The 27,883-nt window shown below is 43.2% G+C and overlaps 1 protein-coding gene across 5 annotated transcripts; it reads right to left on the bottom strand.

The window, feature by feature from the left end:
• Positions 1-84: 84 nt before the first annotated feature.
• LOC133774668 (zinc finger protein 717-like) lies at positions 85-27,851 on the bottom strand. Of its 5 annotated transcripts, XM_062212578.1 has the most exons (6): positions 27,773-27,851; positions 24,491-24,548; positions 10,277-10,403; positions 9,941-10,033; positions 3,951-9,233; positions 85-501 (listed from the first exon to the last, which is right to left on the bottom strand). In XM_062212578.1, exons 2-5 carry the CDS (start codon positions 24,524-24,526, stop codon positions 7,474-7,476), a joined length of 2,016 nt encoding a protein of 671 aa, XP_062068562.1. In that variant the 5' UTR covers positions 24,527-24,548; positions 27,773-27,851; the 3' UTR covers positions 85-501; positions 3,951-7,473. The 5 variants fall into 5 exon arrangements, with proteins under 5 accessions (XP_062068562.1, XP_062068565.1, XP_062068564.1 ...); XM_062212581.1 differs by lacking the exons at positions 85-501; positions 9,941-10,033 and having other exon boundaries at positions 4,985-9,233; XM_062212580.1 differs by lacking the exons at positions 85-501; positions 27,773-27,851 and having other exon boundaries at positions 4,985-9,233; positions 10,277-10,437; positions 24,491-24,553.
• Between the last annotated feature and the right edge of the window lie 32 nt (positions 27,852-27,883).

Raw genomic sequence — 27,883 nt, 5'->3', positions numbered from 1 at the left:
AACAAAACATAGGGAGACAGTTTCATGACATTGGCCCAAGCAATGAATTTTTGGATATGGCTCAAAAAAGTACAGCAAAAAAAGTAAAAATAAACTAATGGGATTTTAATGAACTAAAAAGTTTCTGTAAAGCAAAGAAAGGAATAGAGTGAAAAGACAACCAAAATATTGTGAGAAAATATTCACAAATCATACATCTGATAAAGGGCCACTACACAAAATATGTAAGGGACCCAAACCACTCTGTAGCATGAGATCAGCTATCCCTATTAGAAAGGCCCTGAATAGACATTTCTCAAAAGCAGACATACATGGCCAACAGACTGATGAAAAAATTTCTTGGGGTTGGTGTTGTGGTGCAATGGGTTAAAGCCCTTGCCTGAAGTGCCAGCATCCCATATGGGTGCTGGTTCTAGTCCCAGCTGCTCCTCTGTCAACCCAGCTCTCTGCTGTGGCATGGGAAAGTAGTAGAAGATGGCCCCAGTCCTTCGGCCTCTGCACCTACGTGGGAAACATGGAAAAAGCTCTCGGCTCCTGGCTTTGGATCAGCGTAGCTCCGGCCATTGCATCCACCTGGGGAGTAAATCAGTGGATGGAAGACCTCTCTGTCTCTACCTCTCTCTGTAACTCTTTCAAATAAATAAAATAATAAAATTCTCAATTTAATAATCAGGGAAATACAAATTAAAATGATGAAATATCATCTCATACCTGTTAAATGCCCATTGTCAGAAAGATGAAAAAAAGCAAGAATTAGGAAGCAGAGAAAAATGACTCCTTGGCACACTGTTGTTGGGAATATAAATCAGTACAGCCAGTCTGAAAAGAGCATGAAGGTTTCTCAAAACACTAAGGGCTACCACAGGATCTAGCAATGCCACCTTTGGGTACATATTTGAAAGAATATGCCAATGATTACTGCTGCATTTTTCATAACATACTACCAATGGGCTCACCAATGGATGAATGGATTTTAAAAGTCTGGTACAGGGCCGGCGCCGTGGTGCACTAGGTTAATCCTCTGCCTGTGGCACCGGCATGCCATATGGGTGCCGGTTCAAGTCCCAGCTGCTCCTCTTCCAGTCCAGCTCTCTGCTGTGGCCTGGGAAAGTAGTGGAAGATGGTCCAAGTGCTTGGGCCCCTGTACCCGTGTGGGAGACCAGGAAGAGGCACCTGACTCCTGGCTTCAGATCGGCATAGCTCTGGCCTTTGCAGCCATTTTGGGGGTGAACCATCAGATGGAAGACCCTTCTCTCTCTCTCTCTCACTGTCTGTAACTCTACCTGTCAAATAAAAAATCTTAAAAAAAAAAAAAAAAGTTTGGTACAGGGGCCAGTGTTGTGGTATAGCAGGTAAACCAACCACCTGCAATGTCAACATTTCATATGGGCACCAGTTCTTGTCCCAGCTGCTCTACTTTTGATCCAGCTCCCTAATGGCTGGGAAAAGCAACAGAACATGGCCCAAGTGCTTAGGACCCCACCATCCACGTGGGAGACCCGGATGAAGCTCCTGGCTCCTGGCTTCAGCCAGCCTCAGCCCTGGCCATTGTAGCCATTTGGGGAGTGAACCAGTGGACAAAAGATCACTCCTTCTCTGTAAGTTTGACTTTCAAATAAATACATCTTGAAAAAAAAAAATGGTATACCCACAAAGGTATCCCATTCAGCCTTTAAAAGAGGAAAATCCTTCCATTTGTGACTACAATGGTGAACATAGAGGACATTATGTTAAATGACATAAGCCAGGCACAGAAAGACATGACCTCACTTACATGTGCACTGTGTAAGTCAGCTTCAGAGAAAGAGAACAGAATGGTGGTTCTGAGCAGAGAGGGAAAGAAGTGAGGGCGTGAGCAGAAAGGGAACACAGCTGTCCAAGGGCACAGAGTTCCAGTCAGACAGGAGGAACACGGGCTGGAGCTTTACTGCACAGGACGGAGACTGGTGACACGACTTCCAAGTGGGTTTCAAAAGCCCTCACCAAAAGGAATTCCTATGTATGATGCGATGGATCACTGCACCATTTATAAAACATCACACCGGGCCCCACAATTTACATAACTCCTATTTGTTAATTTAAACTAAAAATTTTAGGGGCGGATATCATGGCATAGTGTGTAAAGCTGCTGACTGTGATACTGGCATTCCATATGGGCACCAGTTTGAGTCCTATTCCACTCCAATCCAGCTTCCTGCTATTGTGCCTGGGAAAAGCAGCAGAAGATGGTCCACATGTTTGGGCACCTCTACCCATGTAGAGACTAGGATGAAGCTCCTGGATTCTGGCTTTAGCCTGGCCAGCCCTGGCCATTGCAGCCATCTAGGGAGTGAATCAACAGATGGAAGATCTCTCTGTCTCTCCCCCTACCCCTCTCTCTGTAATTCCACCTTTCAAATAAATAAATGTCTTCTAAAAAATAAAATAAAATTTTTTAAAGCATAAACTGTCAAACTGGATTTAACAGGTAAAATCGAAATATACATGTACAGAAAAAATACTTTTGAAAAAAATATTTATTTGAAAGGTAGGCTTAGAGAGAGGGAGAGACAGAAAGGGAAATCATCCATCTGTTGGTTCATTCCCCTAATGGCCACAACAGCCAGGATGGACCAGGACGAAGCCAGGCGCCCAAATATTTGGGTCATCACCCACTGCTCCTCGAGTGCATGCATTAGCAGGGAGCTGGATCAGAGGCACAGTAGTCAGGACCCCAGCTGGTTCTTCAAAATGAGACAGAGGTCAGTGCTGCAAGCAGTGGCTGAATCCACTGTGTCACCATGCCAGCTCCCCATAAAAACACTTTTAATTCAATGACACAAAAAGGCTGACATTTAAGGGGCAGAAAGACAATACACCATGTAAAAGGACTTTGAATAAGTTAGATATACTGGCTGGCCATCTCCAAAATGGACAGAATAGACTAAAACAAAACAAAACAAAATCTTGAGACAAATAGATATTTTATAGTAATAAAAGGCCCAACCAATCTGAACTAACAATCCTAACATAAGTACCTAACAAAAAAAGCTCAACATTAAATAAAGGGCAAAAGTTCACAGAGAAGTAGACTGTTCAATAACAGGTCTTGCAAATGTCAATATCCCACTTTCACTAATAGAAAAAACAGTAAGATATAAACACAATGAACTGACTTAATAAATGTTTCCGCTTCATCTACGTAATTCATATACATTTATATACAGACACCGCACACATCCAACAACGGAATACACATTCTGTTCAAGTGAACAGGGAATATTGTCCAGAAAAGACTATTTGATAGTTCATAAAATATCCTACATTTATCCTAAATTCAAAAGGATTAAAATCACACGAAGTATGATATCTGATCATAGTGGATTTGAACTGAAAATCAGTAATAGAAAGATATTTAAGGAGTTTACAAACAGTTGAAAGTAAGCAATATACTCTCGGCTAGTGAGTTACAGAAGAAATAAGGCAAATTATGACTGAACATGAAAACACAACATACAAAAACAAACATAATGCAGTTAAAACAGGGGTTAGAAAAAAGTTACAGATGCAAGTATCTACATTTAAAAATGAAATCTAAAATCAATCAGCTAGTCTTCCACACTAAGACATGAGCAAAAGGGAGAACCAAAGCTGAGAGAAAACAAGAAATAAAGATGAAAATGGAAAGGACAGAGAAATTTATGCTTCATTGCTCACTGGTGGGAGACCAGCAGTGGACTGGTGGCAGATGGGAAACGACACCCTGCTCACCAAGACTGCAGAACCTCTACACCCAGCCCAGCCCTCAGGTTCTCTTCAGAATTCCATTCTGCCTCACATGCTCCTGTCCCCTCTGGATTCCCTGTACGCCTCTGAGACAGTAACACCGCACTTGCTGTCTACAAACCCAGCACCGAGTCCCGGGGAGGGCCAGGCCCGCCTTCATCATCTACTTGCTCTTGTCCACTCACCTCCTGCCAGGCCTGCTCAACTCTCTGGACAGGAACAGTGCAGGATGCAGACCATGCCCTGCTTCTACGTGGAGAGTGAGTCCATTCAGATTTCAGGTATGCTGGCAAGACATTGGAGTTTCAGGCCACAGGCAAAAAGCTGTGCCACTCATCACTCAGTAAAGTCACCTCCAGCCCTTGTCCAAAGACTCAAGTGTCACATAAGGGGCCCAGATGTAAGATGCATACGTGGTGGGCAGAGGGCAGGGGCAGGAAACCCAGGATCCCTTCACAACAAGCAGCAAATGAACAACCACCCACACCCAGGGGTGTTCCCTATACTTACAGGGCTGCTCAGGTGACCAACGACCAGAAACTACTCCACACTGGGACATAGACCAGGCTCTCCATCTGGACAGGATGTGTAAGGCATGAGTTATGCCCTCCTCACATTCCAAGCTGCGTGCACAGTTGGTCATGTCATCTCCAGTCACTCCTTCCATCCTCCTGACCTCATTTCTGGGCCTTGAAGAGCCATGAACTAGACCCAGAAGAGAGGCTGTGCAGTGACACCCTTCCCTATGTCCCTGGTTTCAGCCATGCCCCAATGCCTACCTTTTCTCTCCCATTTCTGTCCCTACCTTGGAGCCTTGGTCTTCTCCTTACTACTCACAGAAATTCTAGGAGCAGTGAGGGAGCCTCCAGACACCAGGCTGCACTACTGCAGAGGCTCCAAGGTGGAACCATCAGCAAGTTTACAGGCTGCATGGTTCCTGTAGCTCTTCTCCTGGGGGCTTGCAGAGCCTGGGCTCTGATGAGCTTCCATGTGTTCCTCAGCCCATAATTTACCTTCTCCTAACTGTGGGATATTTACTGTGCAGCTGGTACTACTGTGCCAGCTTGGTGGAAAATACCAATGAAAGTATGTGGGGGAGTACTGCTTGAATATTACTCAGCTGATAACTGAGGTCTCCACTTCCATCTATTACTTCCATTTCTTACCCCTATTTTCTAAACCTCATTTAATTTCTTAATGCTTATATTTATTTGAAAGGTAGTGTGTGTTTTGTGTGTGTGTGTGTGTGTGTGTGTGTGTGTGAGAGAGAGAGAGAGAGAGAGAGAGAGAGAGAGAGAGAGAGAGAGAGAGAGAAAAGATTGCATTTGCTGGTTCACTTCCCAGATGGCCAAAACAGCCAGGGTTGGAACAGGCCAAAGCCAGGAGCCTGGAATTCCACCCAGGTCCCCACGTGGACTGCAGGGACTCCAGTACTTGAGCCACCACTGGCTACCTCCCAGGATGCACACTAGTAGGAAGCTGGATCAGCAGTAATGCAGCCAGGACTTGCGTCAGCACTCCAATATGGGATGCAGGTATCCCAAAGGGTGGCTTAACCCACTGTACCACAACACTTGCCCATCTCAACTGCTGAACCCAATGGAGAGAGGATACTGTAGGGTTCTCCCATGAGGATGGTAAATATGTCTGCTCCTTTAAAAAATTGCCTCTACATATATGCTAAGGCTCAACTGTGAAATGTGCATTTACAGATGCTATCATTACCCAAAAACGTGGACTTTTGATCAGTACAGACTTTGCTCTATCGCTAAATGTGTTTTCTGCCTTAAAAACAACTCTGCATGGGGCCGGCGCCATGGCTCACTTGGTTAATCCTCCACCTGCGGCGCCAGCATCCCATACGGATGCCAGGTTCTAGTCCTGGCTGCTCCTCTTCCAGTCCAGCTCTCTGCTGTGGCCCAGGAAGGCAGTGGAGGATGGCACAGCCCCAGCACCCGCATGGGAGACCAGGAGGAAGCACCTGGCTCCTAGCTTTGAATCGGCAAGGTGGGCCGCCCATGGCGGCCATCTGGGGGGTGAACCAAAACACACAAAACTCTGCTTTGTTTTAGCTAGTTTTTCTCTAAAATACACATAATTTGTTTCCCATTACTTCTGTATTTATCTTCATTTTTGGTGTGTGCATCTCATGACTTGCATTTGGGAGATTCCCAGAAGGTATGACAAGGGCCAATGGAGCACTGGAGGTGAATGGGGGTGAACTGTAGGTCTGTCCTCAGGATGGGAGACAGCACAGACACAGGTACAGCATTTGTAGTCCTGATACCTAGGAATGGCCAGGTCACAAGGCTCATGTGTACTGAGAGCTAAGCCCAATGCAAATCCAATCAGAATTCAGGAAGGGTTCTGGAGGGAGCCAGCACTGTGGTACACTAGGTTAAGCTGCCATTTGTGAACCCAGCAATCCACAAGAGCATAGGTTTGAGTCCTGGATGCTCCACTCCTGATCCAGCACCCTTCTAATGTGCTTGGGAAAAGCAGAAGATGGCCCCAAGTACTTGAGTCCACCATGTAACAGATCCAAAAAGAATTCCAGGCTCCTGGCTTTGGCCTGGCCCAACCCTGGCTACTGTGGCCTTTGAAAGAGTGACAGAAGATCTCTCTCTCTCTCTCTCTCTCTCTCTCTCGCGCCCCTCCAGCCCATCTATCTCTCCTTCCTTGTAACTCTGCCTTTCAAATAAATAAATCTTTTTGTAAAAAGGTCTCTGTGGACAAAGAAAGAAGTTCACAAATACTTTAAATAAAATTACAGATCAATGTGAGGGATGATAATGAAACAATAAAGACTATATTAAGAGGAATATAAAGCTACTATAATATTCAACATTATCATGTTTTTCAACAAGTGCCTGCAAATAGTTCAGTGAAATAAAAAAGGAGTCACACCTACCAGATAAATTCAGTCAAGTCAAGGCTCAATTAAAACAGGAGTAACCCATCTAAACAAAGTATAAGCAAAACGACCAAATAAATAAAAGAAAAAAAAAAAAACACACCAGCACAGTATCATTCACAGGAAGACCGCCTGGACTTTAGGCCAATTGGACACTCTGCTCCCAGCCTTTCTTCATCCTGTAAACACAGAATGCAGATCTGCAGGCAGCTGTGGGCCCACACACAAGTCTGGGGTTATCACAAATACAGTGACCACCAGCAACTCTGCACCACGGAAAAACACGTCTCATGCAGAGCTGGATTATAGTTTTATGGCTGACACTTATGAATCATATGATGCCCCTGTGGTTACACAGCTGATCTGTACTGGAATAATGTGGGCAAAGAATAAAAGAAAAATAGCCACTTCAAATACTCATTTAGTAAATGATGACGGTATTTTAAAGAAGTGGGTGTTATAGACTCAATGTTCCCAAAATTCACATGTGAAAACAAGAGTTGTCATATAATCACACCCACAGTAGGAGTCTAAAAATAAAGGCTGTATGTACAAGAAAAGGGAGTACAATATGGAGAACACACAGCCAGTCTCTGTCATGCAGTATTACTCCCCTGTGTGCAATACCTAATACCTGTGAGGTGTGACTTCTGCCAAAAGTTTTCCCATATGCATTATACTTAGGGTGCCTTCTGTGTGTGACATCTGTCGAGGTTTGACTTACAAAAGGTTTCTCCCCATTCATCATGTTTATAGAATTTTCTTTTGTGTGACTTATGACATTCAATGAGCCCTCAGAGTAGAAAGTTCTGCCATTCTTTATACTCATATGCTTTCCCACGTGAATGAGTTCTCTGATGGGTCCTGAGGTACGACTTCCGGCAGAAAGTTTTCCCACATTCATTACACGCATAGGGCTTTTCCCCTGTGTGAATACTCTGATGCATAATGAGGTTTGACTTGCGACAGAAAGTTTTGCCACATTCATTACATTCGTACGGTTTTTCCCCTGTGTGGGTTCTGTGATGCCTGCTGAGATGTGACTTCTGGCAAAAAGTTTTTCCACATTCACTACATTCATAGGGTTTTTCCCCTGTGTGAGTTCTCTGATGTATAGTCAGGTCCGACTTTCGGTAAAAGTTTTTTCCGCATTCATTACATTCATAAGGTTTTTCTCCTGTATGAGTTCTCTGGTGCATGCTGAGATGTGACCTCTGACAGAAGGTTTTCCCACATTCACTACATGCATAGGGCTTCTCCCCTGTGTGAATTCTCTGATGCTTGCTGAGGTTCGACTTCTGGTAGAAGGTTTTCCCACACTCATTGCATTCATAGGGCTTTTCCCCTCTGTGCGTTCTCTGATGCATGCTGAGGTGTGACTTCCTGCAGAAGGTCTTCCCACACTCACTACATCCATAGGGCTTCTCCCCTGTGTGAGTCCTCTGATGCATGCTGAGGTGTGACTTGTGGTAGAAGGTCTTGCCACACTCGTTACATCCATAGGGCTTCTCCCCTGTGTGGATTCTGTGGTGCATGCGCAGGTGTGACTTCCTGAAGAAGGCTTTCCCACACTCGTTACAAACGTAGGGCTTCTCCCCTGTGTGAGTCCTCTGATGCATGCGGAGGTGTGACTTGTGGTAGAAGGTCTTCCCACACTCGTTACATCCATAGGGCTTCTCCCCTGTGTGAGTTCTCTGATGCATGCTGAGGTGTGACTTCCTGAAGAAGGTTTTCCCACACTCGTTACACTCATAGGGCTTCTCCCCTGAGTGAGTCCTCTGATGTCTGCTGCAGTTTGACTTGTGGTAGAAAGTCTTTCCACATTCATTGCATTCATAGGGCTTGCTCTCTGGGTGAACTCTGTGATGGATAGTAAGGTTCGGTCTACAGATGAAAGGTTTCTCATATATCCCTATATGTGGTCTCTGATTTAGTACAAGATCTGCTTTGCTAATGAAAGTTTCCCCAAATGCAGTACATTCAGAGAGTTTCTCTTCTCTGTGTGTCTGCTTACGGTCAGTGAGATGAAACTTTTCATAGAATGCTTCCTTTCCTGTGTGAGTTGTCTCTCCAACAATGAGAGCTGACCGATCACAGGGCTTTCCATATTCACTGTATTTATAGGAGGTCTCTCCCATTTGAATCATCTTATGTGTAAAGAATAATTCTTCACTGTTGAGGGTTTCCCCTTGTTCATTATATTCAAAAGGCTGATGCAAAGTCTGAATCCCATAATGCTCCGCAAGATGCTCACAGCATCTGAGAGAATCCCCAGTCATATGGTATTCACGAAGTTTCACTTCAGCGTGCATCTCAGCAGGCTCACTAGGAAGGAGCACATTCGGACAGATATTGAACACATGAGGCCCCAGTCTTGAGTAACTTCCATTCCTTAAAATCAGTTCTGAAATGTAGTTTGGGCTCCAATTAAATGTTTTTCTTAATTCAACTCTTTCCTTAGTTGATGAATTACTGTTTGCAATTACAAACTGCCAGAAATTTATGTCTTGATTTTCTTGGCTGGTCTCAATCACATCATCAATTTTCTGGACAACTGAAATGAGAAAAAAAAAAATAACCATATTCATGAACCATATCTAAGCATCACTCCTAGAATGCTCACACAAAGGTAAATAAACTTCTTCCTACCCTAGTGGCACATGATTTAAAAACATAAATAAAAAATCTTTAATTATGGTAAGCATGTTTTTTCTCCTTAATGAGTTAATATAATAAATAATGTTAATGGCTCTTCCAATGTTAAACCATGCTGTTTCTTGCTGCTTTGTTCTTTTCGTTTAATAAGTGAAGAAATATTTAGTAAAAATATTCACCCACTACCTAGCTGTAGTACTGAATACTTTTCATCTGCCTTTTGTTTTCTCTGTTCTTTTACTCTGGCTTTTTACAATAGCAACTCTGTACGTTTCGTGCTTCTTCTTTGCTGCTCTTTCAGCTTTAAAGATGACAAGGTTATCAGATCGGCTATCGGCAGATGCAGAAGAGGCCCACCAGTCTGTCCCATAAGCAGGAACATGGTTTGGAAGAGAACTATCACCTATGTTTGTCTAGTTTTCACTCTTCCCAGGATGCACACACAAGAACTTTCTTTGGAGAACGTAAAACACACATATCTGATGCATGAAACCAGTTGTCGTTAGGGCTGGGACTTGGGAAAAATTGGTGAGAACAGCTCAACAGAGCCAACTTCTGCTGAGCTCTTCTTGTTCTGGTCTCCCTGCCCAGTATGTACTGACTGACCTGAGACGCTCTGGTTTAGGGATTCTTCTACCGTCCATGGTTCTGCTCCTTGCTCCAACTTGAAGATCACCTCAGGTTTGGTAATGCAGAATCCTGTTAATGGGAAATAACGTAGGACTTTGCCAGACTGCTAACTCAGGTCCTTCGAAGAGTGACAACAGCTTAGCTTCAGGAGCTGTGCAATGAAACAGCCAATTTGAACTTTTTGCTAGTGTTTATTGTCACATTCTTCACAGACTAGAATCCTACACCTAGATAGCATTAAACCATATATAAAGTTCATGTATTTCTCAAAGGAAATGTTCCACTTGGGAGTTACTGGGGAGTTCTGCTCACCCAAGGACAGCAGGCTGCTGTAGGTCTCCAGCATCACATCCCTATACAGGGTCCTCTGAGCACTGTCCAGGTCCTGCCACTCCTCCCAGCTGAAGTCCACAGCCAAGTCCTCAAATGACACCAACACCTGTAACAGCAGATTTCTCCTCAACATATCAGCTCTTGATCACAAAACAGGAAGAATGAGTTTATTCTTCTGAGTGTCACATATATATGTCTTACATATGATGCAGCTCACTTTTTATTCTATATGGCAACAGAAAGAAAATCACAATAAAAACACATTGCACCTGTATTATTAACTTGTACTTTCCAAAAATAGTACCATGAAGCTTCCTTTATATATCTGGAAATGTTCTTATTCCTAGCAAGATAAAGATGAGTGAAATTCTGATTCTGAAAGCAGCTCACAGGCCAGTCTGAAGATGAAAGTATAAACACATACCTGAAATAACACAGCAGATAAACTGAGGCGCCTGTTCAATGTAGGGCAGCGTAACAAAGAAGCAGATAAAATAGACTGCTTTGAATTGTAAGACTGCACTTCACTGAAAAACCAAAGATGATTAAATCTTCTACAGGAATGTGTTCTCATGAATAAGAAGCAACAGAAGAGGCCAGTGCTGTGGCATGGTCGGCTAAGCCTGCAGTGTTGGCATCCCACAGGGGCACCGGTTTATGTTCTGGCTGCTCCTCTTCCAATCCCACTCTCTGCTATGGCCTGGGATAGCAGGAGAAGATGGCCCATGTGTTAGGCCCTTGTACCTGCATGGGAGACCTGAAAGAAGCTCCTGGCTTTGGATCGCCCCAGCTCAGGCCATTGCGGCCATTTGGGGAGTGAACCAGCAGATGGAAGACCTTTCTTTCTGTCTCTCCGTCTGTCTGCAACTACCTCTCAAATAAATAAATAAATCTTTAAAGAAGCAACAGAAACCAGGTACTGGTAAAAGCACAATGAATACACACCAAGCGAATGAAACTGAAAATAGCACATTGTCTAGGCGAGTGTTCCTGGGATGTGATGAGAGGTAAAGGCAGTAAAAGGGCTCAACAAACTGATAACTGAGTGATTCTATATTAAAACACTCGACTTACTTTCAACAATAAAACTTGTATGGACTTGTTTTTAATTATTTATAAAACATGTTCATAACCATCTTTATATTTCCCTTAGCATCCAAAAGAATTTCTACTGTTCACATGAAAGTAATTATGCACTTGCTAAGCCCAGGATATAAATGAAGGGCCAATAAAAAGCGGGAAGTTACTAGATCAAACTTGCATTTTGAAAGTCATTCCCCAGAAAGACCTAAGGAACACTTAGAGGTGGGAGAAATCATTGTGAGACATGACCAGTTATCATCAGCACACAGAGCAGTAAGAATACAGAATTATCATCATAAAAAAGGAAAGGAGGAAGCAGGAAGAAGATTCAACAGTAATTGCTATGCAGACAATGAAAAGTAGAGTTTAATTTCACGATGTCTGTCTGAGTAGTTAGGTAGATACTAGGACTAAAATCAGGAAAAAGAACAAAAATATGGTGGAAAGATGTAAGAATGATCTTGGACATACTGTGCTTGAAGTTTCTGTAGTGAAATATGGGGGGCTGTTCAACTGCCAACTAGAGATATGAATCAGAGCTCAAGAGAATAATCTAAGATGGAGATAAATATTTGGGAAGAAGAATTTCAGTGATGCCTGAAGCCTTAAGAGTAAGTGTAATGGCTAAAAGAGAAGCTAAGTATAGAAAGAAGGAAATGAACAAGTATAGAATCTGAGGATACACTGACACTCACTAAAAGAAAAAGCAAAATATTCATAGAACAAGACAGCAAAGAAGAAATTTTTAAGCTTTATTTCAGGAGTAAAGAACATCTCAATCTTAAGAAATCATTAACATGAATATATAGGATTTCAAAAACTTTTTGCTCCAAAATAAACTTAGATTTTAATTTCATTTTTCACAAACTTTTTAAACTACACTCATGTATTTTATCAAATTCATAATCACCCACATAGATACTGAGAAAAGTACATTTTAAAATGTCCCATTTGTAATGAAGACCCTTAATAAAAGAGGCTCAGGGCACTCTTCCTTAACCAAAAATGTGTATCTCTTAGCCCAAGAATCAGCACTGTAGTTAAAGGGGAAACACTGAAAGCTAACGATACTTCATTAATGTAATTATTTAGCACCAGACAAGATGTAATAAATTCAAAGGAAAATAAACAATTGAACATAACTAATCTGCATACAATTTATACCTACAAAGGCAAATCTCCTAAAAACTACTCCAAACACCGTGATGCAATAAATTAACATAAAAATATAACACATAAAGTCATCATACAAATCCAACATTAATACAGTAACAAAAACAAGAAAGTGAAATATCTAACAATATATGTAACAACAACAAAGTATACAACTGTACTTATATGATAGAAGGGAAATATGTGAGTCCAAAAAAAGAATATATTCATGGACAAGATTCTGCATCACAAAGATGTCAATTCTCCCTAAGTCAGTAAACTGATTTCACAACCTAATGGAAACAATTTACTCATATATGGAGACAAGCTAATTCAACATTCATGTGAAAAATTAAAGCTGCAGGGGCCAGCGCCATGGCTCACTAGGTTAATCCTCAGCCTGCAGCGCCAGCATCCCACATGGGCACCAGGACTTCCAGGCCAGCTCTCTGCTGTGCCCCGGGAAGGCAGTGGAGGATGGCCCAAGTGCTTGGGCGCCTGCACCCTCATCGAAGACCAGGAAGTACCTGACTCCTGGCTTCGGATCAGCATAGCTCTGGCCATGGCGGCCATCTAGGGGGTGAACCTACGGAAGGAAGACCTTTCTCTCCGTCTCTCTCTCTCACTGTCTAACTCTATCTGTCAAATAAATTAAAAAAAAAAAAATTAAAGCTGCAAGAATAGACAGTATGTGATGGATTATATTTCCCTTCACCCCAAATCAGTGTCCTTACATGTTTTTATCATTTTGGGCTGCCAACACAAGTACCATGCACTGGGTGGCTTACACAACAGATATTGTGATTATCACAGTACTACACAATGAGAAGTCCAAAATCAACATACCAGCAGATTCAGTTCCTGATGAGGTCTCTCTTCCTAGCTTACAGACAGGAGCCTTCCTGATGTATCCTCATAGGGTGGAGAGAGAGAGAGAGAGATCTCCCGCTTCTTCTAACGCCTCAAATCCTATCAGATTATGGCCCTGTTATCATGACTTCATTTAACGATAATTAACTCTTAATAGTACTATCTCTAAAGTCACACTTGGGCTTAAGACTTGGCTCAACTATCTAAAATCTAGGAGGACCCAATCCACCCATTGCATTACACCTGTTGTGTCTTTCTCTGCAGAATAATTAAACGTACCCTTGCAACATAACTCACATAAGCTGACTGGTGGCCCTCATCTGCCTTGCTTTGACCAATGACATGTGAGTGAAAGTGACAAGTGTAAGAGTCAAGCATAAGCCACCAAGTTCTCTCTCTGCTACAAGGACCAACAATATTATAAAAGACCAAGACCCTCTGTCTGGAAGTTTGAGACAGGAGGAAGGAACAAAAGCAAATCTGACCCATGACAGACAAGTAATGAGTCAAAAAGAAACATTTCTGTTTGGTATAAGTGATAAATCAATCAGGAAAACGAAAGAAACACCACCAACAACACTGACAAGTAGTAAAAGGATGGCCATCTATGCTATCCAGTAGCCACATACTTATTAGTAGTGCTATTTAAGGTTACCTTCAAAAGTACACCAAAAAGTCACAGAAGAATGCAATTAAGAGAAATTTACTTTGGTGTAAAATATTTAAAATTTGTTACAGCAACACAAAACAGACTAAGCAAAAAAACAACAGATATTTTCTCATCTCTATGAGACAGAAAAAAAATAAGCACAAGCTCAGAAACTGGCAGAGCAATTTAGAAAGTAATCTCATATATGAGAGCGCTTCAGAAACTCTGGAAGAAATGGAAGTTTATTTGGGAAAAAAATTTTGAAATCTACTCATAGCTTTTTTTTCCCTATCTTTCGTAAAAGATCTGCAAAAGATTGAAAGGCAGACTAATATAGAGAGAGGGAGAAACAGAAATAGATACTCATCTTCTCTCCTCTGGTCCACTCCCATAATGGCCACAATGGCCAGAGCTGAGCCAGTCCAAAACCAAGAGTCTGGAACTCCATATGGGTTTCCCATGTAGGTGGCAGAGGCACAAGCATTTGGGCCATCTTCTGTTTTCCCAGGCCCATTAACAGGAAGGTGGATCATAAGAGGAACAGCTGACTTGAACCAGCACTGATATGAGATGCCAGGGTCACAGGGAGCTGCTTAACCTGCTGGGCCATAATGCTGCCTCCACATGGTTTCCAAAACACACATTTTCCATATAAGACTCTTATATGCATGAATTTCAAAATTATTTTGCATCAAAATAAACTTATCTTTTAACCATATTTTCCATAAACTTTTTAAAAATTGATTTATTTGGGAAGCAGAATTACAGACATGGAGGAAGAGACAGAGATCTCTGCAAGGTCACTCTCCAGATGGCCAGAGCTGGGCCAGACTGAAGCAGCCAGGAGCTAAGGGACTGCATCCAGGTCTCCCACATAGGTGGCAGGTGCCCAAACACTTGGGCCATCTTCCGCCACTTTCCCCAGGTCACTAGCAGGGAACTGGATCAGAAGTGGAGCATCCCAGACAAAAACCAGCACCCATATGACATAACAGCATCACAGGTGACAGCTTTGCCGACACACCAAAAACCAGCCCTTTCCACAAACTTTTAAAAATTTATTTGAAAGATAAAGAGACAAAGACAGAGAAAACAGAGGGAGAGCCCTCATTCCCTGATTCATTCCCCAAATGCTTGCAATAACCAGGGCTGGGCCAGCTGAAGACAGCAGCTAGGAACTCAATCTGCATCTCCTACGTGGGTGGCTGGGACCCAGCAATTTGAGCCATTGCCTCAGGGTGCACATTAACCAATTGTGAGAACAGAGAATAGAGCCGGGACTTAAATCTAGGCACTTCAATAAGAGATACAAATGGTCCAAGTGGTAACCCCTGCACATGAGCATTCTGAAGTTATCCTCATATATACAACTGTAGTTACAGAAGGAAAATAAAGAAGAGATGGAGCACAAAATGTATATTCAGAATAAATAATATTTTATTCCCAAATTTTATGAAAGCAATCAATTTATAGATTCAAAATGTCCAATGACACTTTCTATAAGGATAGATTCAAAGAAAAGCTACTCTAGGCAAATCAAACTGAAGAAACCCAAAGATAAAGACCTTGACAGCAGGGACAGAAAAAGCACACACAGAACCACACATGAGTGACGGCTGACTTCTCATCACACAATGGAGACATCTTGAAAGTGTTGAAAGAAAATATCCTTCAATCCATGATTCTATATCCAGTGGAACTATCCTAAAAAAATGAGGTGAAATAAAGACATTTTCAGACAAGAAAAGTGACATAGTTGATCATCAGTAGACCTACACTGTAAGAATACTCAATAAAGTTCTCCAGTCTGAAACAAAATGATGCCAGGCAGTAATCCGCAAGTATGGGAAAGGTCACTAGAAATGGTAAAAAAAGAAAAAAAAATGTGTGGGTACATGTACAGAACTACAGCCTTTTCATTGTCTTACCTTCTTTGAAAAAAGATATTATTTAAAGCAAAAATTATCACAACACGTGGAACACTCACATATTGATCCAATACACAAAAATATGTACAAAAACAACAGTACAAATGATAGAGGCCACAAATGTAACTATTCTATTTCAAGGTCCCTATTTTATGTGAAGTCCCTATATTTTATGTGAAGCAAAGCAATACTACCCCAAGTATACTGTGATAAACATTCATATTGTAGAGGCCGGCGCTGTGGCACAGTGGGTTAAAGGCCTGGCTTGAGGCGCCGGCATCCCATATGGGTGCCCGTTCTAGTCCCAGCTGCTTCTCTTCTGACCCAGCTCTCTGCTATGGCCTGGGATAGCAGTGGAGGATGGCCCAAGTCCTTGGGCTCCTGCACCCACATGGGAGACCCGGAAGAGGCACCTGGCTCCTGGCTTCAGATCAGTGCAGTTCCGGCTGCTATGGGCACTTGGGGAGTGAACAGCAGATGGAAGACTCTCTCAGTCTCTACCTCTCTCTGTAACTCTGTCTTTCAAATAAATACAATAAATCTTTAAAAAAATTAAAAAAATAAAAGATTCATATTGTAAGCTCTTAGAGTAATTAATAAAAATTAATGCATATAGTGATATCAATCAAATAAAATTAATAAAACAAAATAGTGTGCATGTTTTCCATGGCTGTCATAACAAAGTACCACAGCCTAGGAAGTTTAAACAATGAAAATTTATTTTTTTCACAGTTCTACGGTCCAAGTACAAGCTGCCTGCAGAGCTGATTGCTTGTGAGGACTTTCTCTTTGGTTTAAAGATGGTCAGCTCCTAACCATGTCCTCATATGGCCATTTCTGTGTGTGTTCCCGTCTGGTGCCTCTCTCACAAATACACCAGTCAGCATGGTGTAGGCATCACCAGCAGGACATCAGTCAACCCTAATTATCTGTTTGAAGGAAGGTCCCATCTCCAAATATAGTCGCTTGGGGTTTGGAGTTTCCACATAAATACTTGGAGAGAACACAATTCAGTCTATAACTCAGAACTAAAAGGTCGATACCAAGATGGAATATTAAAATATTTGATCTGTAGTAGGCATTTAGCCCAGAAGTTAGGATTCTTGTATCCTACATCAGAGTGCCTGAGTACAATTCCCAGCTCTGTCTCCTGACTCCCGTTTCCTGCTAATGGAGAGTCTGGGAGGCAGCAGTGATGGCTCCAGTTAGTGGGTTCCTGCCACCCACATGGCAGATCTGAACTGCGTTCCTGGCTCTTAGCCTTGGCACCAGCCCTATCCTAGCCATCGTGGACATATGGAGAGTAATAGTGGATGGAAGGGGCCGGCGCTATGGTGCAGCGGGTTAAAGCCCTGGCTTGAGGTGCCAGCATCCCATATGGGCACCGGTTCTAGTCCTGGCTGCTCCTCTTCCTATCCAGCTCTCTGGGAAAGCAGTGGAAGATGGCCCAAGTGCTTGGACCCCTGTACCCACATGGGAGACCCAGAAGAAGCTCTTGGCTCCTGGCTTCAGCTCTGGCCATAGCGGCCATTTGGGGAGTAAACCAGCGGATGGAAGACCTCTCTCTCTGTCTCTCTCTCTGTAACTCTTTCAAATAAACAAAATCTTTAAAAAATAAATGAATACAATAAATATTAGTGGATTTTTTTTTTTTTTGACAGGCAGAGTGGACAGTGAGAGAGAGAAACAGAGAGAAAGGTCTTCCTTTGCCGTTGGTTCACCCTCCAATGGCCGCTGTGGCCGGCACGCTGCGGCTGGCGCACCGCGCTGATCCAAAGGCAGGAGCCAGGTGCTTATCCTGGTCTCCCATGGGGTGCAGGGCCCAAGCATTTGGGCCATCCTCCACTGCACTCCCGGGCCATAGCAGAGAGCTGGCCTGGAAGAGGAGCAACCGGGACAGAATCCGGCGCCCCAACCGGAACTAGAACCTGGTGTGCCGGCGCCGCTAGGTGGAGGATTAGCCTGTTGAGCCATGGCGCCGGCCAATATTAGTGGATATTTAAATATATATGTTAAAAAAAATAGTGGATAGAAGCATTCTCTCAAATAAATAAATTTTGATTAACCAAAAAGAAGGTAGCCAAAGAAATACAGAGAACAGATGAGAAAAATAGAAAATGAGTACAAAATGTCAGAACACATTTTAATCATATTAACAATTAATTTGGGGCCGGCGCCATGGATCACTTGGTTAATCCTCTGCCTGCAGCGCCGGCATCCCACATGGGTGCTGGGTTCTAGTCCCAGTTGCTCCTCTTCCAGTCCAGCTCTCTGCTGTGGCCCGGGGAAGACAGTGGAGGATGGCCCAGGTGCTTGGACCCCTGCACCCGCATGGGAGACCAGGAGGCATAGCTACAGCTGTAGCGGCCATTTGGGGGGGTGAACCAATGGAAGGAAGACCTTTCTCTCTGTCTCTCTCTCTCTCTCTCTCACTGTCTAACTCTATCTGTCAAATAAAAAAAATTAATTTAAGGGGCCAGTGCTGTGGCATATGTTAAGCCTCCACATGTAGCACCAGCATCCCATATGGGCACTAGGTCATGTCCCAGCTGCTCCTCTTCCAATCCAGCTCTCTACTAATGGCTTAGGAAAGCAGCAGAAGATGGCCCAAGTGCTTGGGCCCCTGCCACCCACGTCAGAAGAAGCTCCTGGCTTAGGATCTGCCCAGCTCTGGCCATTGCGGCCATATGCGGGGTGAACCATGGGTAAAAGACACCTCTCTCTCTGTAACTCTGCCTCTCAGATAAATAAATAAATGTTTAAAAAATAATAATTAAGTATAAATGAACTAATAATTAAGGTATTAAGTGGCAGACTTGCTTATAAAATCTAGATACTTCAATATTATATAAACAAGTGCCATATGTAAAGTACCATGCACAAAGACTAAAAGTAAAGGGATAGAAAAAGATACAAGATGGAAACACTGATCATAAAAGTAAGTGAGTATCTTAAAAGTGTACTGTAACATAAAATGTATTATCACAGAGATTTCATAATAATAGAGCTGTACATCAGGATGATAAAATACTGATAAATGTACAATGACTTTAAACTTGAAATGATATGAAATCAAACCCATAGAATCAAGTGGGAAACTAAAAAATTCATAATAAAATCAGACAATTAACATCTTTTTTAGTAACTGATGGAACTAGATGAAAGAGTCAATTAGGGGGGCTGGTGCTGTGGCGTAGCAGGTAAAGCCACCACCTGCAATGCCGGTTTGAGTCTTGGCTGCTCCACTTCTGATCCAGCTCCCCGCTAATGCTCTGGGAAGGCAAAACAGGATGGCCAAAGCCCTTGGGCCCCTGCACCCATGTGGGAGACCTGGAAAAAGCTTCCAGCTCTTGGCTTCAGATCAGCCCAGCTCCAGCCATTGTAGCCATTTGGCAAGTGAACTAGTGGATGGAAGACCTCTCCTTCTCTCTGCCTCTGCCTCTCTGTAACTCTGCCTTTCAAATAAAAAAAAAAAATATTTTAAAAAAATCAGTTGGAACACATAATGGCAATATATTCACTCATATTTAGAGAGTACCATGTGGAATACCCACCAAGATGAAACACATGGTGAACCATAAAACAACTCTCAAGATTGAACTCTTGGCCGGCGCCATGGCTTAACAGGCTAATCCTCCGCCTTGCAGCGCCGGCACACCAGGTTCTAGTCCCGGTTGGGGTGCCGGATTCTATCCTGGTTGCCCCTCTTCCAGGCCAGCTCTCTGCTATGGCCCGGGAAGGCAGTGGAGGATGGCCCAAGTCCTTGGGCCCTGCACCCGCGTGGGAGACTGGGAGAAGTGCCTGGCTCCTGGCTTCGGATCAGCACGATGTGCCAGCCGCAGCGGCCATTGGAGAGTGAACCAACGGCAAAAAGGAAGACCTTTCTCTCTCTCTCACTATCCACTCTGCCTGTTAAAAAAAAAAAAAAGATTGAACTCTTAAAGTATGGTCTGTGACCTCAATGGAATTATAGAAGTCACAATAAAAAAGAAATTCAGAAGAGTCTCAAATATAACCATAAGGCAAATCAGAATGTATGTTAAAAAATACATCATAACATCGACATTTGTAGATTAGAGGTGGCCAGAATTTTTTTCTTGATCCTACCTTTGAGGCAGAAACTGATTCCCCTTGAATGTGGACTGGCTTCAGCAACCTGCTTAGCTAACAGAACACAGCAAATTCAGAACACTGAAAACCTCAGGGCTGACCCTGTGATATAGCAGGCTAAGCCTCCACCTGTGACACTGGCATCCCATATGGGCGCTGGTTCGAGTCCCAGCTGCTCCTTTTCCAATCCACTCTCTCTTATGGCCTGGGAAAGCAGTGGAAGATGGTCCAAGTGCTTGGAACCCTATCACCCACATCAGACAACCAGAAGAAGCTCCTGGCTTTGGATCTGCCCAGCTCTGGCCATTGCAGCCATTTGGGGAGTGAACCAGTGGATGAAAGACCTCTCTCTTTTCTTCTCCCTCTGTCTGTAACTGCCTCTTAAATAAATAAGTAAATCTTTTTTTTAAAAAAAGAAAAAGACCTCACTGGGGTAAACACAGTACCTTAATTGGAAACATACTGAAACTGTGATTGAATATCAGTTTCTAAATAAATAACAGTCATCTCATATTTTATGTTATGATATCAAGCTATAATTGTGAATTTAAAATGTTAAGAAAAAACTTCATGACATTGTGGTTGGCATGAATTATTTTCCATGATATTGATGTTGAACAAAAAAACAAAAGAAAAAAGATAAAATTAAAATCTTCTGGTCATCAAAAGAAACTATCAGGAATGAAAAGGCAACCTATAGAATGGAGAGAACTTTTGCAAATTCTCTAATCGGAGATTAATATCCAGAATATGGTATATAAGAAAACTCTATAACTCAAAAGGGAAGTCAAAATCAAAGAAAAATGAGCAAAAGATTAAACAGCCTTTTCTTCAAAGAAGATATGTAAATGGCTGATAAACACACACAATGTCACTAACCACTGGAGAAATGCAAATGAAAACCATAATGAAATATCACTTTATACCCACTGCAATGTCCATTACAAAAAAAATAACAAACGTTGTCAAGGATGTAGAGAAATTAAAACTCTAATATACTGCTGGTATGAATGTAAAACTGTGAAACCAATATGGAAAATGGCATGGAGACCTGAAAGAACTACACAATTCTATTCTTGTGCATACACACAAAAGTAAAAGAGGGACCAGAACAGACAGGTTCATAGCAGCATTATTCACAACACCCAACAAGTGGAAGCAATTCAGGCTTTCATGGAAGCATGAAGGAATAAATACAAGGTGGTATATACATATGTTATTAGTCTGTTTTGTGTTTCTAACAACACAACACCACAGACTAGGCAAGTTATAAAGAAAGAAGTTTATTTTGGTTCAAATTCTAGTCAAAGGGTGGGGGAGGGGCAGCACAGGGCATCCCACAAGAAGAGACTGGGAGCGTGCCCATGTCTCCTTTAGTTCCATCCTCACAACCCTGTAGGATCCTGATTGCCTCCCAAAGGCTCCACCTCTAATCACTGCATTTAGATTGAGTTTTCACCCTCTTACTACCTCACAGTGGGAATTAAAGTCCAACAAGAGTTTCAGAGAGAACAGACCATATTCAAACCATAACATACAACAGAACACTAATGAGCTTTAAAAAGGAAATTTTGATAAACCATACAATACAATGAACTTTATCCTACACATAATAAGCCAGCTAACAAGAGGGCAAATATTGTATTATTCCACTCATATGAGGTTCTAAGAGTTGGTAAATTTAGAGAGATAGAAAATAGACTAGTGCTGGGGCCAGCACTGTGGTATAGTGGGTAGAGCTGTCATCTGCAGTGCCAGCATCCCACATGGACACCAGTTTGAGTCCTGGCTGCTCCACTTCCAATCCAGCTCTCTGCTATGGCCTGGGAAAGCAGTAGAAGATGGCCCAAGTCCTTGGACCTCTGTGGGAGACCCAGAAGGAGCTCTTGGCCCTGGCTTCGGACTGGCCCAGCTCCAGCCGTTGCAGCCATTTGGAGAGTGAACCAACTGATGGAAGATCTGTCTCTCTCTCTGTCTCTACTTCTCTCTGTAACTCTGCCTTTCAAACAGATGAAGGAAGGGAGGGAGGAGGGAGGGAGGGAGAAAACAGACTAGTGATTGTCAGGGTATGTGGTAAAGGGATACAGGGACTTGGTGTTTGGTGCATACAGTCTCATCTGGGGAGAATACAGTAATTTCTGTACATGGCGTACATGCATGGTGGTGAAGATTCCAAACTAATGTGACTATACTTAAAACCACTGAACTACCATTTTAAAATGATTAAAGTGTCAAATTTTAGGTTATATATATTTTGTCACAATGAAGTTTGTTTTTAATCAACTGTTAATCGCAGCTCTAAGCCCATAAACATAGCTATGACTAATGCATACATCTTTCTCCTTATTCACTGTTATTAGCTGATATAATAAAATGTAATCTTTCAAACAGCATCAAAACATGACAAGTTGTAATTTTGTATTAGTACAAACTATAGTTAAAATCAAACATATACATATATACACACATATATAGAGCAAAAGTTACAAATAATTAACACCTATGCTTCCTATCTTCTTTATCTTTCTGCTTCTCCCGTTCACAAGCACCCCACTAACTCCTGAATGCTTTCTCACTGACTCCTAAGGCTGTCACTATACCTACTGGCTGCTTGTTCAGCTCCGGAGGGAAAGAAATCTCTCTCTCTCTCTCTTTCTGCCTCTGCTTTTCTGTGACTCTGCCTTTCAAATAAATAATAAATCTTTTTTTTAAAAAAGAAAAGGAAAGAAAGAAATCACATCATGAGCTAATAACATCCACCTGGTTTCATAAAGAGTGACTACACCCATGTAAAACTGAAAAAATACTGTATTTTTTTTAGCACCAACAGTCCCTCCTTTATACACATTCCAGTAGGCATTAGAACATTTAAAAACTAAAAAAAAAAAAAAAAAAAAAAAAAAAAGCAAGCAGGATCTGACACCAAAATAAACCTAGGGGTGTAGGGGTGGGGGGGAGAGTCCAGGAAAAAAACCCACTTTGCTGGCATGGGTCAAGGCTAGCTCATAGTAACACCATATAGAGGAGAAAATGAAGTATGTGGTTTTCATACTGGATTTGTTGGATCTGAGGTATCTTTTGGAAAGCAACAAAGAAGCATCGGACTGGGAGTTGAAATACGATCCAAACGATGAGGAAGGTGTCCAAGTCAGAGAGAAAAGTTGGGAATGTCAGAGCATGGAAGGCCAAATCACTCACAGAGAACTGCTGAGTGAGATGAATGGCACACCTGGATAAGCAACATCAAGGAGAAGAAAGAACAAGAATTCCGGGAAAAAAAGAAGGCACCATCAAGAAGGCCATGACAGAAACCAACAGAAGAGTTCGAAAGAGAACATCATGGACAGCAGTTGCAAATATGGCAGAAGATTCTATTAGAATAGTATTCAGATCTGACTATAATTTAAGTTACTGGTAAATTTCTGAAGAACTGATATAAGACTACAACAGGTAGATTAAAGTGTAAACAAGCAATGGAAACACCTGCCTGAAAATACAACTGGGAAATCCTTGGTACCAATTGCATATAGAATGACTGAGAGAAATACATGGAGAGCCATTTAAAGATCGAAAGTCGGCCGGCACCGCGGCTCAACAGGCTAATCCTCTGCCTTGCGGCGCCAGCACATCGGGTTCTGTCCCGGTCAGGGCAACGGATTCTGTCCCGGTTGCCCCCCCTTCCAGGCCAGCTCTCTGCTAGGGCAATGGAGGATGGCCCAAGTCCTTGGGCCCTGCACTCCATGGGAGACCAGGAGAAGCACCTGGCTCCCGGCTTCGGATCAGCGTGGTGCGCCGGCCGCAGCGGCCATTGGAGGGTGAACCAACGGCAAAAGGAAGACCTTTCTCTCTCTCTCTCACTGTCCACTCTGCCTGTCAAAAAAAAAAAAAAAAAAAAAAAAGGATCGAAAGTCTATTCTACCCTCCACACATTCCTGGTTCTATAGGTGAATCAAGCACAGCTTTTTCCCAAAGCTGTCTGAGGTCACACTATTTTAGCAATTCCAAAAAACTTCATTAACTTATTCATGTGTTAGCACAAATTAAAACACTGCCCACTACATCACCTATGTAACAAATACTGATGTTGGTCCAGACTTCATATCCTATGAGAATTACACATGTTCTCCTCTTAGAGCTGCTTTGAAACATGTAATGACTAAATCTTTTTGCTATGGTATCAGAAAGACCAGAGATACTCTACTTATACAGTATAAGTATACTTATACTTTATACTCTACTTATACAGCTCTAAAGTCATATAACCACATCAACGTTAGCTTGTTAATGTATATTTCTCTGATGCTTAATTTTATCTAGTTTTACTTTCCCATTTTCATTAGTGCATACCCATAAGGTTCTTAAAACACACTGTAAAACAAGCTGAGCAATAAACTAACTTACTGGAGATGTATTCATTTTCTTTGTTCGTGGAAACATGTAGAGGACTCTGGAATTACAGCTGCAAGAGAGGGTGGAGGACATAGTGAGAGAAATGGTCTGACTCACCTCCAGATTCCATTGTGCAAAGCAAGATCATGAAAGGAACCAACAGACAATGGATACATTAGGTGGGATAAAACCCAAAAGCAAAAAAGCTTCTTTGTGAGAAAATAGTCTTTTACATGTGAAAAAGAGCAGGAGACGCCTCATTGAAAATTCACCCTCAATTCTATTAACCAGTAGATATTAAATACAAGGTAGTATTAGGTTAATGAAAATAATTATTTGCTACTGATGTTATAAAATTAACGCTATCACTAAGAAATCATTTTTAAAGATGGCTGCTTAAATAAGGTACAGTACAAGCTGGTGCCACGGCTCACTAGGCTAATCCTCCACCTGCAGCGCCAGTACCCCGGGTTCTAGTCCCGGTTGGGGCGCCGGATTCTGTCCCGGTTGCTCCTCTTCCAGTCCCGCTCTCTGCTGTGGCCCAGGAAGGCAGTAAAGGATGGCCTAAGTGCTTGGGCCCTGCACCCGCATGGGAGACCAGGAGGAAGCAACTGGCTCCTGGCTTCGGATTGGCACAGCATGTCGGCCGTAGCGGCCATTTGGGGGTTGAACCAACAGAAGGAAGACCTTTCTCTCTGTCTCTCTCACTGTCTAACTCGCCTGTCATAAAAATTAAATAAATAAGGTACAGTACAACAAAGGAAGAAATATCACATTGTCACTAATATTTCCATTATAGAAAAATACTTGGGTGCTGTTATTTTTCTATCATTATAGACATATCACACAGGACTCCATATTAGTGTTTCTATTAAATTTCAGAGAAAAGTATACATCTTGTAACCCATTTTTTTGTCCCAAAATTGTATATGGAAAATGTACATAATATATATTTGTTGTGGTATACTTTCACAGTAATGGTTACAAATGACACAGCTCCTGTATCAATGCCACAGTCCTTCCCCACAATGCCATTTCACTTGTTCTAGTCAATGGACACCTGTAAAGGTGATACACAGTTTTGAAAAGTATATGTCTACTGGCGCTGTGCCGCAGCGGGTTACTGCCCTGGCCTGAAGCGCCAGCATCCCATATGGGCGCTGGTTCGAGACCTGGCAGCTCCACTTCTGATCCAGCTCTCTGCTAAGGCCTGGGAAAGCAGCAGAAGATGGCCTAAGTCCTTGGACCTCTGCACCCATGTGGGAGACCCAGAGGAAGCTCCTGGCTCCTGGCTTCAGATGGGTGCAGCTCTGCCCTGTTGCAGCCAATTGGAGTGAACCATCAGGTGAAGATCTCTCTCTCTCCCTCTCTCTCTCTGCCTCTCCTTTCTGTGTAACTCTGTCTTTCAAATAAATAATCTTTTTTTTAAAAAAAAGTCTGTCTACTAGAGTTTGCCTTTTTGGAACAGCTATTTTGTGAAGAAGCATGTAGCTTGCCTGTTGGAGACACAGGGCCTAGCCAAAACACTGCACATACCACTATTCATGTGAGTACAGCCATTACAAGGGATCAGCTTCAGCCAAGAGACCAGATGATAAACCATCATTCTACAGTCCCAGGTAACACCAGCATAGGAACTGTTCCACTGGGCTCACCTCAAAATGTTGACTCAGCATTACAAATAGAATGATTGTTTTCTAACCTAGTGTTTGTTGATGTGTTACATATGCTGATACACACCGGGGAGCGGAGAAAGAACTGAGGTATATAACAAATACCATCAATACCATTCACGAGCCCATGCAGTTTTCCTAAGCACGCAAAATAACCAGATGGAGCTCAGCAAGGTTGCTGGCACTAAGAGTGGCCATGCGAATCCGACACGAAGACTGTCCGGAGGTGATAAGACTATATTTTAAATTTGTACAGGTACGTAGCCATTGTATTCCGTTTATTTATATTTTAAGAAACTAATTAGCAGTAAAAGTATGATTCAGCCTAATTTTCTCATCTGAAATAATGGAAAATAAGCTCATATTATGCTACTGTACTACTTATGATTGTCAAGAATGGATTAGTGACATTGTGAGGCAAAATTTGAGTTATAAACCTTTTGGGCTCACACAATTGACAGACAGCGTTTGGGAAAACCAGACACTGGGAAAGTTCATGGGAAAAGTTCACAGGAAAGTTCATGGAAAAGATTTCTAAAACAACATTTGTTCTAAATTGACCGCAGCTTCTGAAACTGATCTCAAAAACAAACATGAATTTCAAATTTATTAAGGAAAAATAGAGAACGCTAGTCAAAGAGTCAGGATGCATGACATCCACAAAACACGCGACACTGATCAACTCACTCTGTTTCACCTTTCTCATCAGGCAGAAAGGCCCTGGCCACCCCTTCCTGAGCACCCAGGGAGGGCTGTAGGACATCAGCAAGTCTCTGCATGCCAAGTGTGGGGACACTCTAGGTTTGAGAGCACTCCAATTCCGGCAACAATGAGGGGGAATGAAATGTGGGGAGTGTTAGGCAGGCCACCCCTGCACCGCAGGACACAGCTCAGGATCCCCTAAGAAACACCCGCCAGCCCGTCTATTCCTTCTCGACCCACTCAGGTCTCCCTTCTCAACGTTGGTCCAAATCTGCCAACACCGCCCCGTCTTTGACAGCTGGCGGAAGAGGTAGGGTAGCATCACTCACAGCGTGTTCACTCTGGCCAGCACGATCCACAACTGCTTGGGCCATGCACCCGTCTTGGAATCTTGCGCCTTTGCTGCGAAGCACCACGGAGAGGGATTCCTGCAGGTGCACTGCTAGCCACCGGGGCCCCTCCTTCGCTCGGCTCATTAGCTACCTATTCCAAGGGCCAGGCGGTGGCCCAGCACCCGCACCTCCCCTGCACAACTCCCTGTCGCTGTAAACTCACACCGGACGGCAGCGCAGGCAGGACAGCGGCCGCACTCGCTGCAGACAGCATGGAGCCCGCAGACGCGGCCGCCCCGTAACCACCGCTCATCTCAGAGACAGAACGCGGACTCGCGCCGCACACTGCCCAGCTGCACGAGGCCCGCAGCCAGCTCTGTACACCCGGAGGCACACATCCGGCCTCCCGGCAGGGCAAGGCCAGTGCCGAGGTCCAGCACCCGCGGAGGAGTCCACGGTAAAGCCCCAGGCAGGCCCGGCTCCAGCGCTCGAGACCCACGACGTGTCCGCGCCTGTCACGTGGGCACAGCCGCCTGCTCCCCAGGCGCCCCCGAGACCCAGCGTCTCCCTTTCGCCCTCACACCAACCTTCAGGGACGCAAAAGTCAACCCCACAGCCTGCAGAAGTGATAAGGGCAGCCACAACATCTGGATTTCCGGAAAAAAGATGGCGACAGTGGGCGGGGCGGCACATGCGCA

The sequence above is a fragment of the Lepus europaeus genome, chromosome 15 (genome assembly GCF_033115175.1).
Source record: "Lepus europaeus isolate LE1 chromosome 15, mLepTim1.pri, whole genome shotgun sequence".
In the NCBI taxonomy this organism is placed as follows: domain Eukaryota; kingdom Metazoa; phylum Chordata; class Mammalia; order Lagomorpha; family Leporidae; genus Lepus; species Lepus europaeus.
The sequence above is the reverse complement of the archived record's forward strand: the minus strand, read 5'-3'. Positions and strand labels throughout refer to the sequence as shown.